We start from the raw sequence: 20100 nt of genomic DNA, 5'->3' as shown, positions 1-20100 counted from the left end.
GTTATGGTGCATGTCACAAAATGCATATGAGCGCCTTCATGAAGCTGCATCCCATCGCACTTTTTCTTGATGAGTCATCAGTATTGGCTGTTGGGAGCGGTGTGGGGGGTGTTCTGAGTGCAGGACTGTCGCACCAGACAGACTTGGAATGAGGCCAAGGCCAGGAGCCAGCCACGCCTCAGGATGGGCTTTTAGCATGATCACACAGCAAACCCCTGGAGACGTGCTGCAGGTCCTGCTGTCCTCAATCAGCGTTTTCTGAGGCTGATGTTTCACTCCACTAGTAGAGAGAGAAAGAAAGAGATATGGTAAAGACCTGAGAACAAGCATTTTCTCTGTTTGAGGTTGACAGGCTCTAGAACACTGCAGTGAAACAGAAATCGGCCCAACGTGGAATGTACTAACCTGACAGGATGGAGGAGACAGACACAAGGAAAACTAGATTTAAGTTTCAGGGCTGGACCAATGGATAGTTTGATGGATGGACGAACAAACGGACAGACAGACAGACAGACAGACAGATAGATAGTTAGATAGATAGATAGATAGATAGACGGATACATATATGGACGGACGGACGGATAGATAGATAGATAGACAGATGGATAGTAGGGGTGTAACGATACATGTATTCGTACCGAACCATCACAGTACGGGCATCTCGGTTCGGTGCATGAGGTCTTACAAGAATACAGGCAATTCACCCTTAATCCAGAAGGGGGCGCCCACAGTAATGCAACACTGTTTGATAACAGAAGAACAGTGAATGCCAGGAGTTATGCACTTGAAAACAAAGACCACTAGACAGTGATCATGTGCTGATTCTGAACGCGTCTCTCACTGACAAAGGAGTATACTTGAAGGCTTGTGCATTCAACTTTCTGCGAAATGAAGCTTTGTTCTCTTGTATCCTATCTCTAAAAATGCTAAACTATTTGAAGAGTTTGGTTGCAAAACGCGATAAACGCCATTTTTTGACATTTGGATTTTATTATTGGAAATCACTGTTCAGATGTACCTTAATCTATGTGAATTGCTGCCATTAATACAATTCAAGAATGTACATTTAAGGCCTACTATAAAATGTATTTTTTCACAAAACGCGATATCCGCCAGACCAGTTTCTTTACAAAGTGCGATATAACCAGGGTTCGAAATTAACACCCGCCAACCCGCCAAATGCGGGTTAAAAATCATTTTGGCGGGTATTGATAAAAACTTACCAGCCAGTTTGGCCGGTGAAGCATGAGCCAATCATGCAAATCATGTCAGAGACGCTCTGGGTCGTTTGTCCCCTCCGTCCTACATTTCACATGAACACTACACTACGGGTGACGTTTTAGATACCTATTGGCAGCAGCGCGCAGATACTGTACGCTTCGGTTTGCGGGTCGAATCAACGACGACAAGAGCGCGAAAATACAAACAAGAAATAGGAAATATCGGATGAGCAAAGAGGACTGAGCTGCACAGCGAAATAAGCTAAAATCAAAATGCTGCGGTGGTTAGGACAGACGTCAGGAGTTAGGATCACGCGAGCGCAGCATCCCCTGGGAAGAGAGTCAATGCCGGTGAAGTGCTCCGAGTTTGCTCATTGATTTAACGATAATATCAAAACAAAAAACATATATTTTTAAAAAGAGGATTCAATAGGCTAACTAAAAAACGTTTACCATTTACTTGTTTATACTGTAGGCGAGCTGTCAGTCACGTAGGCTACGTTTATAGCGTTTTGCAAAAAAAAAAAAAAAAAAAAAAAAAGTTATGTTATGTTGTGTATGTTCTGGCCAAAACTAACTCAGAATCTTATTATTATTAATCAATCTTTGTATATACTATTCCATATATTTATGATGTATTGTTTTTTTTTAACCAATTTAAGATGTTTGACAATGTTAAGATAAATATGTTGCATTTTGGCATGGTTTTTGACTTATTTATGAACTATTTATGGACATAAAATTAAATAAAAAATATCCTGGATTTGAAAAATATTGTGTCCCTGGCCTTCACTGAGCTCAAGTAATAGTTTAATGTACAAAAATTGTGAATGAACTTGACTGTTGATGTCTTAAATAATAATGTCAAATAACCAACATTTCTCAAAATGGATATATCTCGTTTTGCAACGAAACTCTTCATTTTTTATTATGTAAATGACAGACTTTGTACTTAAGTCGCGAGGCGGGCACGCTGTTGTTTGGTTCACTGTGTTTTATTTTGAAAAAAAAAGTACCAACTGCGCTGTCAAGTTAGCAATGCTAGAAGCCTGAAACTGATATGTTTTGTGTTTGTGTGCGCCGGCGCGATTACTTCAGCTTTCCTCATACCAGCAAAATCAGCTTAAACAAAAAATAAATAAAATGTTGCTTTCTGCCATTTGAGTTTCCTTTCTGTCACAAAACTGAACTGAAACTCAGCAAATAGTTTTTTTCCCCTTGTCTATCAGTAAACTGAATTAAATATATTTTAAGTATTTATTTCTTGTATGTAAATATGTACTGCCGATTTTATAGCCTATATATGACATTAATTTGATATAATATTTAGTATTTTCACATGTAGGTGGAAAAAATTGTGATTTGTACTACTGTCCATTTAAAATAAATGAAAAGAAACCTAGCATAGTGTATTTTTTTTTCTGTTGTACCGAAATCGTATCGAACCGTGACCCTCGAACCGAGGTACGTACCAAACCGTGACACTGTGTGTACCGTTACACCCCTAATAGATAGATAGATAGATAGATAGATAGATAGATGGATGGATGGATGGATGGATGGATGGACGGATACATAGATGGACGGACGGACGGACAGATGGCCGGAGGGACAGATAGGTAGATAGACAGATAAATAGATAGTAGATAGATAGATAGATGGATGGACGGATACATAGATGGACGGGCGAACGGACGGGCGGACGGACGGACAGATAGGTAGATAGACAGACAGACAGAAAGATAGAAAGACGGACGGACAGACAGACAGATAGATGTATGGACGGATAGATGGATGGACAGATAGAAAGATGGATGGACAGATAGATAGATAGAAAGACGGATGGACAGATAGATAGATAGATAGACAGACAGATAGATGTATGGACGGATAGATGGACGGACAGATAGACACACAGAAAAATAGAAAGTCAGATATATGGATGGACGGATACATGGACGGACAGACAGATGGATAGATAGAAAGACGGACAGACAGACAGACAAACAAAGACAGATAGATGGATGGATAGACAGACGGATGGACGGACGGACAGACAGATAGATGGATGGACAGACAGACAGAGACAGACGGATGGATGGACAGACGGACAGATAGAAAGACAGACAGACAAACAAAGACGGATAGATGGATGGATGGATTGATGGATGATGAATGGATAGACGGACGGACGGACAGACAGATAGATAGATAGACAGACAGACAGAGACAGATGGATGGATGGACTGAAAGACTGACAGATAGATAGAAAGACAGACAGGCAGATAGATAGAGAGAGAGATAAATAGATAGACAGACAGACAGATAGATAGATAGATAGATAGATAGATAGACAAAGACGGATGGATGGATAGATGGACGGACAGACAGATAGTAGATAGAAAGATGGATAGACAGACGGACAGACAGAGAGATAGATAGACAGACAGACAGATAGATAGATAGAAGGACAGATGGATGGAGGGATAGACAGATAGATAGAAAGATATCTATCTATCTGTCTGTCTGTCTGTCCGTCCTGCATGGATGGACAGAAGGACGGATAGATAGACGGACGGACAGATAGAAAGATAGATAAATAGACGGACGCATAGATAGATGGACGGACGGACAGTTAGATAGAACGATAGATACATACTGCAGCAGCCAAACTGTCAGTATTTCTCTAAATCATCCACTAGAGGGCGTTATATACTCATGAAATCAGACTCTGCTCTACCACTAGAATGTGGCCTTATAGAGCAAATAAATGCTTCTCATTTCATTATTCTGCAAATGTCAACGACACATTATCTTATTCTATTTATAGTGTTGTGGCATTATGATGCAATATATTGTTGCAGGAGGTTATTTCCTTTGTTACAGTGAATTTATGTCACAAAATATGATCTTATCCCCATAAATGGAATGGAATGTTTATGTGTATGTCAAGAACTGCCTGTTGTTTGGTATCTATTATGTGAAACTCCATCCCACTATGTGTAAACACTAAGACAAACATAGTTCACCCCAAAACATTTCTGCCAGTTAAACAGTTGACTACATCACTGAGGAGTTCACAGAAGCTCTCTCTCTCTCTCTCTTTCTCTCTCTCTCTCTCTCCACACACACACACACGCTTGTGCACATGACTATCACTCTCAAGCCCTCCTTACTGTGTTAAGACTAAAATAGAGACTTTGTGTTCAGGGAGGGAATTCCTTGTGCAAATCCTCTTAAAGTTTAAAATAGAGAAAAATACAAACACACTTTATTGTAGAACATTCTTTAAAGAAAATCAAGAAAGTGATTACACTTTAAAGCCATTCTGCCTCATGTTAAATACATATTTAAATCTCACAGCTCACAAAACCTGTCAAAAACATGGGCGAGTCATTTAACTTATTAAAAAAATTATATATAATATATATAAAATATGAATATAAATAATAATAATACTGATAAAAAATATAAAATATAAATTAAATACATTTTAATTATTAAATTGTAATAATATTTCATAATATTTGTACTTCTACATACATATATCTATAAAAAGTTCACATTATAGTATTTTTGATTGCACTGCTTTATGCTGATTTAAACAAAAATAAAATATGTATTTTTTATTTGATTTAAATTAAAGAAAAAATATTTGTTTATTATAATTGAAATATTACAAGTTAATAGGATGTGTCATTAGGAAAGAGTGGAAATTACTGAAATTATTGGAATTTTAAAAAATATAAGCATCAAGTACCAATTCTTGAAACTGCAAGTCAAGCACTAGCTCTAATTCTGTTAAGTAAATACATAAATTCATTAATTAATAATATATATATATATACATACATATTTAATAATTCCACATTTTTAGTTGCACTGGCTTTAAATTATGCTGATTTAAACAAAAATAAAAATTACAATTTTGAATTAAATAAAACTAAATAAAATATTATTTGTTTATTATGCGGTTCTATACTATAAAGTTTATTAAACCGTTCTTTTAGAATCAAATAAGATTTGTCATTGAGAATTATTGGAACAACAACTCTTGCCTAAATATAGATTTAAAAAAAAATCAAATAATGCATTTTCACTATTCCTAAACTACACTCATGAATACTACAATTTTATTCATGATTTTTTCCCCTTGATTTTTGGACATAATACGACCTGTTTTCATGGGTTTCACACATGTAGTAGCTTATAGATGCGTCAGTGTGCTTCAAAGGCAGTAAGACGGTGTGTTCAGTGATGTAGTCAGCGTGGTGTGTGGACTCACATGTGCTGTGGAGGGTGGATCTCTCTTTTGTTGCCAGTCCTCTCATTTCCCTCTCTCTCCCCCTCAGTTCTGCTCCCATGAGATCACAGCCCACATCCAGCCTCTCTGCTCTCCATCTGTTAGCTCACAGCCCTGTGGCATCTTCACCATGTTGTTTCCTGTATGACTGTGGAGGAAGGAGGCACTCTGCCCACTCACACTGACCGGACAACAGTTCACCATCATCTGTCACTCGCTTTGATTGTGATAGTGAAAGTGTCGCTCATTGAACATCAATGTCCTCAGGTGCTGCGACATCACACATATATAGAGGATGTGATGTTGCACCTGAGCATATGCATGTTCAGTCATGAACCACTACTACATGAATAATACTTTCATTTTACACCACTGATTATTATTCTAGGCTAATGCAGTTAAACAGGCTATATAAAATGACAACATATACAGTAAAAATGAATATATATATATATATTTTTAAATGTGTCTGTGTGTATATATATATATATATATATATATATACATACACACAAGTCAATCAAAAGTTTTTGAACAATGACATTTTTGTTCACCAAGCCTGCATTTATTTGACCCAAAATACAGCAAAAACAATAACATTTAGAAATATTTTTACTATTTAAAATAACGGTTTTCTATTTCAATATTTTAAAAAAATAGTTTATTCCTGTGATTTCAAAGCTGAATTTTAGCATCATTACTCCAGTCACATGATCCTTCAGAAAAAAATAATATTAATTAATATTTTGATTTGCTGCTCAAGATACATTTATTATTATTATTTTATTATTTTAGATAAATACTGATCTTTGGATCTTTCTATTCATCAAATAATCCTGAAAAAAATGTACTCAGCTCTTTTAAATATTGATAATAATAATAATAACAATAATAGTAATAATAATAATAATAATAATAATGTTTCTTGAACAGCAAGTCAGTATATTAAAATGATTTCTGAAGAATCATGACACTGAAGACTGGAGTAATGATGCTGAAAATTCGGCTTTGAAATCGCAGGAATAAATGACATTTTAAAATATATTCAAATAGAAAACAATCATTACAAATGCAGTCTCTGAGAACAGAAGAGACTTCTTTAAAAAACATTTAAAATCTTACTGTTAAAAAACTTTTGACTAGTAGTGTGTGTGTGTACATACACACACATTTATATAATTACTTTTCAGTTTTTCGGGGTTCAGTCTGTACAGTATTTATACATGTAGTGTTACTTTGTGAATATCATTCTGTAAAAATGTTTCAGTATATGCAGAAATTAATATTAACATACAATAATAAATAATCAGTAGTAAAGTCTTTACATCAGCAACATGGTTATAAAAAATAACCTAAGAATAATCATTGAGAAACGTTCTGTAGGAAAGTTATTTTTAGGTTATTAAAAAATAAAGACCCCGCAATATTCTGGAAACATTATTTTATTGTTGAAAAAATAAAAAAAAAAAACATTCCCAGAACGTTATTTCTTGGTTTTCAAATAAATAACCATAGTTATTTATTTGAAAAAAATAACTTTAGGGGAACGTTCTGTGTTTCCTGGAGACACATTAAATTGATCAAAAGTGACAGCAAAGACAATTATAATGTAACAAAATATTTATTTTTCAAATAAATGCTGTGCCTTTGAACTTTCTATTCATCCACAAAAAAAAAAAAAAAAAAATAAAATAAAAATCACAGCACCAACGTTTCCAAGCTTTGCCATCGGTGGAATAAATTACATTTGAATTTATATTAAAATACAAAACCTTCATTAAAATAAAAAAAAATATATATATATTTTTTTTTACTGTACTTTTTTATCAAATAAATGCAGCCTTGCTGGCATAAGAGACTTCATTCAAAACATCTTTAAAAATCATACAGACATCGGAGCCAATAGCCTCATGGTTAATACGTCGACATATAGCGCAGCTGTGCTCACGGCGACCCGGGTTCGATTCCCCTCTTGAGGTCTTTCGTCGATCTCTCTCCTCTGTCCTCCCAATGCTTTCCTGTTTGCTCTCTACTGTCCTATCTCAACAAAAAGGCATAAAAATAACTACAAAGAAAAAAAAATCATACAGACCACAACAATAATGCACAAAAGATTGACATGTTGTTTGGAAAGACAATTATAATGTAACAATAAAAAAAATCATTACATATTTGTAACTATATATTAAAAATAAAAAATTAAACTATATATTAAAAATTAAGAATGAAAAAAGTTAATTAAGTTTGGTTAATTAAGCTGGCCCCGCCCCCAGACCTGTACATCATCTTATATTTCATATAGTTGACTGTTGACAAATATGTTGCAGGTAAACAACTCCACAAATGCAGTTATGCCCTAAAATTCAAGATATGCAAAAAAAAAAAAAAAAAAAAAGCCCTTGCATGTATTTTGTCTCATATTTATATATATCACATACCACGAGCAGCAAGAGAAATATGACTCAAGTGCTGATTTTGTCCCGATCTATCACAAGCTTAAATGTGATTTTATACAAGAGTTCAGCAAATGAGAAGTTCATATTGTGTTATATTTTAAACACAATATTATGTTTTTGCTCAGTTTTGCAGAGAACATATTACCTTTGAAACCATAGCAAAATTGTTGCGTCTCCGAGCAACACAGCGGTGTTTAGTTTCTGAATGAATCTGCATTTTGAACGAATTGTGTGAATCAATGATTCAAAGGCCCATTTATAAAGAAAGACATTTACTTCATTCGTGAATGAATCAGCCGTTTGAACGAATCAAATGAATGAATGACTCAAAGACATTTACTGCCACCTGCTGGCAGATTTAGTTTCTTATTTAGAGTATCAGAACATCAAAATTGACCAAAAAATTAAATTCTGACATCATTTACTCACCCTCACGATGTTTCAAACCTTTTTTTTTTTTTTTGTGGAACAAAAACTTTCTTTTTGTTGGTAACAAAACTATTGGTTATTTTCATTAAAAAAATACAACTTAAATACTTTTTAATTTCAAATGCTCGTCTTGCCTTTCTCTCCCTGAACTCTGTGTATTCTGGTTCAAGACAGTTAGGGTATGTCGAAAAACTCTGACCGTATTTTCTCCCTCAACTTCAAAAATCATTTCAATATCATCCTACATCGCTGCAGAAGTACAGACCCAGTCTTTGTAAAGTGAACATGCAAAGAAGATCAAAAACACCTTTAACAAAAAAGGTAGAACAGCGATATAGGGCGATTTCGAAGTTAAGGGGCGTACCTTTTCGACATACCCTAACTGTCATGAACTGGAAAAAAATAGTTCAGGCAGAGTAAGACAAGACGAGCATTTGGCATTAAAAAGTATGCAAATTTGTATTATTTTTATGAAAATAACCGATTGTTTTGCTAGATAAGACCCTTCTTCCTCGGCTGGGATCGTTTACAACCGCATTTGGGATCGTTTGAAGCCGCATTTAAACTGCATTTTGGAAGTTCAAAATCGGGCCACCATATCAGTCCATTATATGGAGAACAATGCTGAAATGCGTTTCTCAAAAAGCATAATTTCTTTACGACTGAAGAAAGAAAGACATGAACATCTTGGATGACAAGGGGGTGAGTAAATTATCTGTAAATTGTTGTTCTGGAAGTGGAGCGCTCCTTTAAATACTATTTTGTGGGTATTTTCATAGTCAAATTTATTTTGCAATTAATTCGATGAATTAATCGAAACACCATGTAATTAATTAGATTAAGAATTTTAATCAACTGACAGCCCTAATATATATAAATCACACACACATACATATACACCAGGACTACTGATCTAATGACTGATTGTGTTATATTCTGGTGTGTGTTTTAGAGTGTTTGTGGGTTCATGTGTTAATCAGTGCAGCGATGAATGCTGCTGTGCATGTGGAGAAGCAAAGGTTGCTGCGGCTGGCTGCTGGATAAGCTGCTGGATTTGTCTAATCTGAGAGCTGAGGGTGGACAGAGGGGTCAAACAGACTCTGACCCACACACAAACACAAGCACAAACAAACTCACACTTAAACCCACCCACAGACCCACTAACGCTCAGGTCCTGTCAAAAATATTGACCCACAAATTGCTACTAATCCTCTGAACTACCTTTGCACTCTAGTCTTTCCACTCAAGACTACAGTAAGTGCACTGCAAAAAATATTTCTAATCAATATCAATGACTTCTTCCAGTAAACCATCCACAAAACAAGATCAACCCAGTAAGCAAACGCTTCTGTCTTACATTTACATTAAATCATTTAGAAATATTTATCCAAAGCACCTTGTGTCAAGTTTAAGGCATAAAGCTTACTAAATATTGACTTAATATAGAAATACAAATAAAAGTTCAAAATGTAAAAATCAAAACGCTTTTTTATGCTCGAGAAACCCCTCAAAATGAGTTTCACCTCATGCAATTTCATCTCTCAGGCAAGTTTAATTTAAATATGTTGAAAACTACTCTTTCAAATACAAAATGAAAAATTACATATTTAAAAGAAAAAAACTCTAACATTTAATTTAATGTTACCGGCTGAGCCTTTAATTATTTGTGAAATTTCTGAGTGGAAATTGTTTCTACACTTTTTTTTTTGGACACAGTTCAACACTTGATGAATGAACAGTGAATCAGAATCAATCAAACAGAAAATTACTTTTTCTTCAGACACTTTCTCCCTTCACATACACTATTTTTTAATAATACACCCTTAAAAATAAAGGTCCTAAAAGGGTTTTCACTTAAACAAAACAATTTTTTTCATTAGTGTGAAGAACAATGCTAACTTTCAAAATCTACAGACTATTTCTTCCACTCTAAAGAATCTTATGCAATGAAAACATTCTATGAAAGTTAAAAGACTCTTTAGAACTACAGATGCCATTAAAGAACCTTGAATTTGACAAGTGTACTTCTATTTTTACTTTGCTCAGAAAACACTAAATACGCTTAAGAGGGGAGAGGAAAACGGGTTCATTATGGTGACCTTTAAGCATTATAGCTTTGCAGCCATAATCCAACTAGGCTGTCTAAACCCTGATAGCACTCATTTCTCTTCTTCTTAGTCTGGTCTATTGCTTCCGCTTTTGTGCCATCTAAAAACGACACCTACCCTTCCCCCTTCATGCTTCCATCGTCCGTTCTGCTCTCTGATCTAGTTATTGAATGACAGCTGAGATATCATCTGCCTATTTTCAGGGACTCCACCGCATATTAGACGATCTGTGGGGCCAGAGAGCAAAACGGCTATTCTATTAACTGGCACGGTTATTATCAGTACAGTCTTAGTCAATTGTCAAAAACCTCATGAAATCACAATTATAGATTTGTGGCTTTTAGTTCATGCATTTTAGCTCTGATGTGGTCCAAGAAAAGCATGTATATGTGTTTAAAATGGACAGAAAATGTATATAATTATTGATGATGCATCTTGTATTCCACTTCTTTTTTTTTTTTGTCCAATAAAGTCTCTTTAGACTGACAACATCCCCTCCCCCTATACATTATAATGACCACCTGCCACCAGTGACTAGCAACTGCAAAAAGAAATTCAGGATTTGCTGGTGTTTTGCATGATTTTTTTCCCCGAACCCAGTCAAGCGCAAACCCCACCCAGCAGGCGTCTTCATTGGTCAGCTCATTCACACACGTCACCTGTCAAGAAAAGGTCAGAAATACTATGAAAGAATCTGATCACAGCAAAAAGTGATGTTTTCTATCAGGCTGTGCTACCAATGTTTTAAGGTTAAGGTTAAGGTTAGGGTTAGTATTTGTTCCAGTGTTGTGCAGGCAATTAGCACTGTGACTGACATGAACATAAAATCAGCTACCATCTTTGGAACACAAATTAAGATATTTCCAGTGCTTGAAGTGGAAAAAAAACAAGTGCCGGTGCTTACCCCCACCCCCAAAATTAAATACATAAATAAATAAGCACTTTTGAATTTGCATAATTCACAATGAATGTATAGGACCACAGTCAGTCAGTCAATCATTAAATAACTTTTTGCAATACAAACAAGCACAAGTCCTGACTGTACCTGACTGTAGAATCACTATCTGACCACTGCATAAAACACCTTTAGCTAGCATTCATTATAAAACACTCCTGCTTTTAATCCAAATGCACGCTGAAAATAATAATTTACTGGCATCTGGACGTAAGTCACTATTCTCTGCATTACTAGCTCTGTTTTTAACTTACTGTTTAAATGTTTTCACTTACTGGATGCTTAGACTTTTCAGGAGTTTACTGGTTTAAAATTAGGCGATCTCAAAAACCTGCTTAGTTTTTATTTTAAAGGTATTGTTTTTGTTATAATGAACTGATTTGAGAGAAACTGCCTATCAATAGCACGATTTTCTGTTTCTATTTGGCGTGCTATTCATTCTCTGAAATTGACTTTGGTGTGCATATAATAAGCAGTTTTCACGTGCATGTTATATGCATCTACCCCACACCCCTAATCCTAATGTAGACTGACTCCGCTTGCATTCATTTCATTCCTAATGACGCTTTGACTTGAGTACCGGCAACATGTTAGAAGTGCCAGTACGCACTAAAAAGTGGCAGTACGCAAAAGGCTAAAACGCAGAAGTGTACAGTGTAACTGCGTTACCGGCCCACTTCAACCACTGGGTATTTCTGATAAAATCAGAGAGCTTTTTGACCCTGCATAGACAGCAATGCAACTGACACGTTCAAAGCCTTGAAAGCTAGCAAGAACATCGTTAAAATAGTCCATGTGACAGCAGTGGTTCAACCGTAATATTATGAAGCTACAAGAATACTTTTTGTATGCGAAGAAAAAAAAAAAAAAAAGACTTTCAACAATTTCTTCTCTTCCGTGTCAGACACGCGTTCACGACATATGCATGTTGTGCTGCTGACGCAGGAGCCGGTGTTCTGACATTTCCAAATGAAGGTCTTACAGGTTTGGAATGACATGAGGGTGAGTAATTAATGACAGAATTTTCATTTTTTGGTGAACTCTATCTCTAGCTGTGCAGGCAATTAGCACTGTGACTGACATGAGCGATGAAATCTTTATAATCGGCTACAGGTTTGTGCTTAATTTGTCGGGGAAAAAAATCATGCATAATTTTGAAAAGATAACACTAAATTTGCATCCACTTGATGGTTGGGAAAGGAAATAAAGGAAATGGCATTTTTTTTTTATTAGAGAGCTTGGTTTCTTCTTAATTTTTTTTTGTGTCCATGGAAGAGGCTGTCAAGTGTGTTCTTGCCAGGCTGCAATATATTTTTTTCCATTTTCATCCTGCCTTAAAGGGATAGTTCACCCAAAAAAGAAAATTCAGTCAGTAATTACTCACCCTCATGTCGTTCCAAATCAGTACGACCTTTGTTCATTTTCGGAACACAAACTAAGATATTTTTGATGAAATCTGAGAGCTTTCTGACCCTGCATTGACAGCAATGCAACAGACATGTTCAAGAACCAAAAAGGTAGTAAGAACATTGTTAAAATCAACTGCAATGTTATGAAGCTGTGAGAATACTTTTTGTGCACAAAGAAAACAAATAAAGCTTTTGATTTCATCAAAAATATCTTAATTTGTGTTCTGAAAAAGAAACTAAAGGCCACGGGTTTGAAACGACATGAGGGTGAGTAATTAATGACAGAATTTTCATGTTTTGGGTGAACTATCCCTCCATCATCAATACCACAACTGAGATGAGACCCATTGAGCAAGGCACCAAACACCCAACTGCTCCCCGGGTGCCGCAGCACTGGCTGTCCACTGCTGTGTGTGTGCACTTGGATGGGTGAAATGCAGAGAACAAATTCTGAGTATGAATCACCATACTTGGCCACAAGTCACTTCCTTTCCTTTCCTTTCCTTTCCTGTTTCTGTAACAGTAAGTTTTAAATTCTTATTTGCCAAATATAACGTCTAACCCAAAAGAATGAAAGTCTTTTATCCATACAATTAAAGTCAGTGGAGCCAGTATCTTGGTGTTGTGCAAAATAAAAAAAAAAGTCATACAGGTTTGGAACGACTAAGTTAAATAAAGTAAATAATGACAATTTTAATTTTTGAGTTAACTATATTTTTAACAAGACTTAAAAGACAAATAAGTCTGCAAATGCTATTAAATGAGCATGGAATACCACTATTTTCTTTATAGTTTAAACTGAATGTGCAATTATAACCAAAAGTATTGTTTCCTAATTGAGGAATATTGTAAAATGAACATTTTTTTATGTTTTACTTTAAAGTTGCTTTGAATCGGTCTGTATTGTAGAAAGTGTTATTTAAATGTTATATGACTTTAACTGCATGAAAATAAACTCTTGTATAGCATGGCAGTCACATGAAATTTACAGCTTAAATGTAAAAGTTCACTGAGCAAAGATGGCAAAATCCAGGTCGCGCAGTTCTGGACCTGCATGTTTCAACTGACTGACTAAGATAAATGTGACCCTGGACCACAAAACCAGTCATAAGGAGGACAGGTATATTTGTAGCAATAGCCAAAAATACATTGTGTGGGTCAAAATGATACATTTTTTTTTATACCAAAAATCATTAGGATGTTAAGTAAAAATCATGTTCCATAAAGATATTTTGTAAATTTCCTGCCGTAAATATATCAAAACTTAATTTTTGATTAGTAATATGCATTGCTAAGAACTACATTTAGACAACTTTAAATTTTTATTTGCACCCTCAGATTCCAGATTTTCAAATAGTTGTATCTCAGGCAATTATTGTCCTATCCTAACAAACCATACATCAATGGAAAGTTTATTTATTCAACTTTGCTGTATAAATTTCAAGGTCTAGAATTTAAAAAAACCAAAATCCTTATGACTGGTTTTGTGGTCCACCCTCACAAATATGAATGCTAACTTTCTCTATAACCGATAAAAAAAAAAAAAAAAATTTGTTAAGAACAGAAACAGTAATACGCTCTCTACATTTTCAGTTTTTTATTTTAAGTTCATTCCTTTTAACCACATATTTAGCAGTCAACATCAAAGTAGCCCAATTCTTAAAAAGTAACAGCATAGAAATGTCCATTTCTGATTGGATGTAAAACAGACATAAACCTCTTTCGTTTAGCTTACAAGAGGCAGTACATGTTCAAAGATGAGTGTGTGTGTGTGTGTGTGTGCGTGTGTGCGTGTGTGTTTATGTATATTTGGAAAGGTGTGAAACACCTGAGACGCAGTCACGATCAGTGGGAATGACTGGCAATGGGTTCATTTCAGCAGACCACGTTTGCAATCAGTTTCTGATATAACATCTATTGTTTCCATACATTTGTATGTCTTAAGGCTTTAGCCGTTTCGTACTCTACGTACGGTACATAACCCATATATACAAATCAAAAGTAGTACATCTACCCCCCGCGGTGACATCATTGACTGTGACAAGCGCAGCGTCGGGACAAAAAGGGGTTCGTGTTAGAGCGGGAATTCACATCTGTGTGAATGACAGCACCGTAGAGTCTTTCACGTAACATTCGTAAGTGCAACACGTTAGCTATGTCCCGCCACTGGTGTTCACAGAAGACGGCTTATGAGGGGGAAAAAAAAAAGGTCGAACTGCACAGAAAGTAGCAGAGCCTACTTCGGTGGGTCGTGAGAAACTTCAAGACACCAATTCGTTAACAAGACACAATCTTGAGAAGGAAGTTCACTTTTTGTTTGCACTTTTTAAACACTTGTAACATAAAAACGAGACAAAAAAGCATATCAATACAAAAGGCATACTGCCCCAAACCCCCTGCCCTCCCCAAAGAGAAAAACAAACAAGAAAAGAAAGAAAAAAAGCAAAATCGAACTCTTTCTCTCTGTCTGTGGACAGTGACGTCACAAACAAGCACACACATATTTATATACACAGTACACCCTCCCCCTTTTCCAAAATACACCGTGCTCTAATGCTCTCATGGCTACAACTCAAAACACAAAATTTATACTTTTTATTTTTTAATTATAAACTTTTTTTGGGAATTTTAAATGTTTTTAAATGTCAAAACTACCCAACAGCAGCATTCCATATGTTGAACAATCTGATCTGTTTTTGGTGCATCTAACGTTCTACAAAATTAAATATTCTACAATTTGTGATGCAACAGTAGATTTCAGTACATTCAAACACACAGATCCTTCACAAGGCTCCCGAAAGAACCCGCTCACTAGTGTTATAGAAAAACGCTTCTTCCTTGTCCCGTCAGGCACAATAATAACGACTACTCTGATTACCCACTTTCCACAATCGCAGTGCCACCAACACGCTAACAAATACATCCCGATCTTTTTTTTTTTTTAATTGAGGTTTATCTTGCTTTTTATGTTTTTTAGTCGACACGTTTTCATTTTAGTGCAGGAAAAAATATAACGAAGATTTTTAGGATGTGTAAAATAGGATATATGTATTTATACGTATCTATATATAGTGCAAATCAACTACACATTGAAACTAACGATAAGGAGAACCGAAGCAACTAAGGCAATCACTACTTAAATATATTCTCATATATATTTATAGTCTGTAATGTAGATCAAATATAAATACTTTATCCATATACGTACATATAGGGTAGATATCTCTCTTTTTCTGTGAACTATATACACATCATGACTACATTTAGCTGAAATGGTAAATAGCTGGAGTGAAACTCCAATGCAGTGCAGCCACCGACACACACACACACATACACACACTCACTCACACTCTTACAATGAGCCTGATGGCGCAGGAGCAGAGGTCCGTCGCTCATACAGCAGGTAATCTGAATCCTCAGACCTTTGTATCAGTGTCTGCAGTCCATGCAATGACGTAAACCTCTGCTCTATCGTGGAATGTGCTTCTAGAGTCGCCCTAGGGCCGAACAGTCGAGAGAAAATGACAAACGTGAAGAAAATGCACACGCACACCAAAAACGCCACTGTCCTTAGAGAGAGAGGAAGAGATACCTGAGATCCAGACGTCACCTCCATTCCCACCCCGTTTCATAAACCCAACCCACAAAACCCTCGAAGAATCTCATGCTGCAAACGCTTCGTTTCGCCCCACCGATGTAGAAATTTAAAATGAAAAAAAATGACGGATAGAGATTTTCTCTTGCGTCAGGAATCCACCGGTTAAGTCCAGTTGAGGGGTATATTGCTACCGCCCTGATGATTTTCGCACAGCACATGAGGAAAAAAAAAAAGCGAAACAACAACACGTCAGTAATCGCTGCCCACGCGGGAGTGTCGGGCGTGCGGGTATTAGACAGTGCAGGTAGATATTTTTTAAGACTAGCTAACACACTACGCCTGATACATCACTAAAGTAGCTGCAGTCCCTTCGGAGAGACGTTTTCGAAAACAAAACGACATGACGGCACATCTTTTGACACGAAGCGATCCTCGCTGCACGGTAGAAGTAGCCCTTTTGCTCTGATCTCGCAGCTTTCCCGAATCCGGCAAACCTGGCTTGGGACGAGGGTAAAAAGGCCACTCCTACGGACGTCGTCATCTAAGTGCAAAATACCATGCTCTGGTAGGTTAGCTAACTGCTCAGCCCTGTGTCTGGACGGTTCAGTTTTGATTGAAGGAACGTAAAGGGCTGCGTAAGACAGCCTGGGTGCGATTGTCCCAGAGTGCGACAGTGACTAGGCAGTGGGTGTGGTATGGTACACATTCTTCATCTGGCTGTGAGGTCTTTAGGGTCTTTTGAGGGTCTTTCGGGAATGGGAATGTCCCAAATTGAGTGCCTCTCTCCAGGATGGTGGGATGGGAGTGAAGGCGAATGGGTGGGAAGATCTGATTGGACGAGGGGCAAGTGGACGAGGGGTTTTCTCCCAGTTAGTGCTGCATATATGAGGTCGTTGGTGGACGGCACATCCGAATTCCAATACTTTCTTCGTGCTTCCTCCTCTTGACTGGAGCAAGAGAAAAGGGACAACACTGTTCAAGTATTAGAGGAGGACCTGGCTGAAGGTGATTGGAGGTACAGGTTGAAGTGGTGGGAGATGAGTGGCTGAGGAACCTGGGGTGATCTGTGCTCTTATAGACTGCAGCCCAGCGCTGGGCTCTTCTCCTGAGGGTTGGCGAGGCGACGGAGACTGGCACTGGAATAGCCTTCATCGCTGCAGCTACTGCGCAAGCTTCCCCGTTCGTCCGAGTCGCTTACGCTGCTGGTGCTCCATTCCAGGTCTCCCAGCAGATAGTCTGTTCCTTCCACGTCAACATCCACCTCTTCTGTAAAGCAAAGACGAGGAAAAGTTTTTAGGGTTTGCTATTAAGCCTTCCTAGGTCTGTAGAGTGAAACCACAAAAATCCTGAAAGATTGTGAAAAATTATGTTTAACTGTGATTAGATATTTAAATTACCAGACCTAGTATGCTAGCATACTGTGAATGCAACGTAAATTACATTAGGAAAAAAAGTATCTGCCGAATGACTAAAGTAGGGCAGCAACAACACATTGACAGCATCAATAAAAAATGATAATGAAAGTAATTTACAGATTTCATTACTAACTGCAGTGACATCACTATATAATAGTGGGAAATCACCATTTACAAACATAAAATTTAAAATAATACATTTAAATATATTAAATAAAAAATTTATATTATTATTACATTATTATATAACACAAAAATATAAAATTATAATATCATTATATTATAATAATATTATTACTATTACAAGTTTACAAAGATTATTTATTTTATATTTTATATTATAATTTATTATATTATTATAATATAATATAATATAATATAATATAATAAATCTAACTTAAAATACTACATTTATATATTAGATTATATAAATATAAATATATATATTATTTATGGGAATACTATTTATTATTTTTTATTATTATTACCTTTTTATATTATATATATATATATATATATATATATATATATATATATATATATATAAATTATATTATTATTATTATTATTATTATTACTACTACAAGTTTACACAGGTGTTGAATACCAAGCACAAGATCATTTTATGTTAACATTTTATAATATAATATAACTTAAATACATTAAATACATTTATATTATTACAAAGATATAAAATTTAAATTAGAAAAATATAAATTATTATAATATATTTATATTATTATTATTATTATTACAAGTTTACAAAGGTGTTATAATATTTACAAAATTAAAGAAACATATAATTTATATTATTTATGAAAATAATATATACAAAGTTGTTGAAATCCAAGCACAAGATAATTTTGTTAAAATGCTATAATATATAATATAACATAATATAATATAACATAATACAATGCAATACATTTATATATGAGATTATATAAATATATAATTGTTTATTATTTATGAAAATAATAAATACAAAGGTGTTGAAATCCAAGCACAAAATCATTTTATGTTACCATTTTATAGTATAATATAATATAATATAATATAACTTACAATAATATATGTATATATTGGATTATATAAATATAAAAAATTTTATTCATGAAAACAACACATATTATTTATTATGTACTATTATAATATACTACATTATATCTACACTTAAAAGAAACACTAACCAGTTGTTATTTATTTTTATAAATTAAAATCGAGTGATTTATTGGCTGAAGTTTTTTTAAATAAAAAAAGTAAAATTAAATTTGCCTTTTTGTTTGATTAATCAAAGAAGCAACCAACAGGTTGATCAATTATCACAACAACTGTTATGCAGCTTCAGTCTAAATGCAAAGGTAAAAACAAGACATTTGCAAACCACCCAAACCTCAAAGGTTTGACGGATGATGTTAACACAGATATCTGACAGTGTGTCTACACTGCAAACAAGCAGTGTGACACAACAAACAAGACTGATCGCGTTCTAATCAATGAAGCCATCAACAGTGCACACATAGAATCGGCTGTGTTGATTAAAAAGAGGGCGAGATACTTCTGCTCTGATGTGTCATTCCACTTGCCTCATCCTCTATATTAACATCACGTGTCAAACTTTCTCGGTAATCCTTGTCTTTTGTTACACACGCACAGTACACTCACCCAGCTTTATGCTGCATTTTCTTCAAAATCCAAAAATCTATTTCCAAGCATGGAATTTATAATTGAGTGGATTTTTAATAACAGCATGGTGCAAGCTGTAATTTCATTTAAGAACTTGTTTTCAATCTATTGTTATTAAGGTTATAGCATTTTCATGTGCATTTTGAAGAGTGCTACGTTTAGTCAATCTGGCCCATTATCTCCATGGCAACATTCCAATTTAGGTGTTAAAGCATTCATCATGGTGCTGCATGCTGCAGTCTGTCTATGTGCCATCTGTTTGCAGGACAGGCCACAGCATATACAAAATAAACTCCTCAAGACAATTATTTGTCTCAGTTCTGGGAAAAAGCATGTGGGCTTCCTGTGTGATCATCAAACCTCCAACGTGTGTCTGGAGGTGAACCTGAATCCTGTGTGTGACAAGTGCATGGCAGCGTACAGCTTTGTAAATGACAACCTGTTCTAGGTAGAAGCATTACCACTAAAAAAAAAACCTTTTAGAAGCAAGGGCTTCTGGGTATTTTTAAAGAGTTCTCAGA

General features: G+C 35.4%; 1 protein-coding gene across 2 annotated transcripts in view; it reads right to left on the bottom strand.

The window, feature by feature from the left end:
• Positions 1-14462: 14462 nt before the first annotated feature.
• The window catches only part of mxd1 (MAX dimerization protein 1), a 37198-nt gene continuing 31560 nt past the window's right edge, over positions 14463-20100 (bottom strand). Inside the window, exon 6 of one of the 2 annotated variants that reach the window (XM_051109362.1) lies at positions 14463-17744. In XM_051109362.1, the coding sequence (XP_050965319.1) occupies positions 17551-17744 (194 nt within the window). In that variant the 3' untranslated portion in view covers positions 14463-17550. The remainder of the gene's footprint in view (positions 17745-20100) is intronic. The other variant, XM_051109363.1, reaches the window with a different exon arrangement.

The sequence above is a fragment of the Labeo rohita genome, chromosome 5 (assembly GCF_022985175.1).
Source record: "Labeo rohita strain BAU-BD-2019 chromosome 5, IGBB_LRoh.1.0, whole genome shotgun sequence".
Taxonomy (NCBI): domain Eukaryota; kingdom Metazoa; phylum Chordata; class Actinopteri; order Cypriniformes; family Cyprinidae; genus Labeo; species Labeo rohita.
The sequence above is the reverse complement of the archived record's forward strand: the minus strand, read 5'-3'. Positions and strand labels throughout refer to the sequence as shown.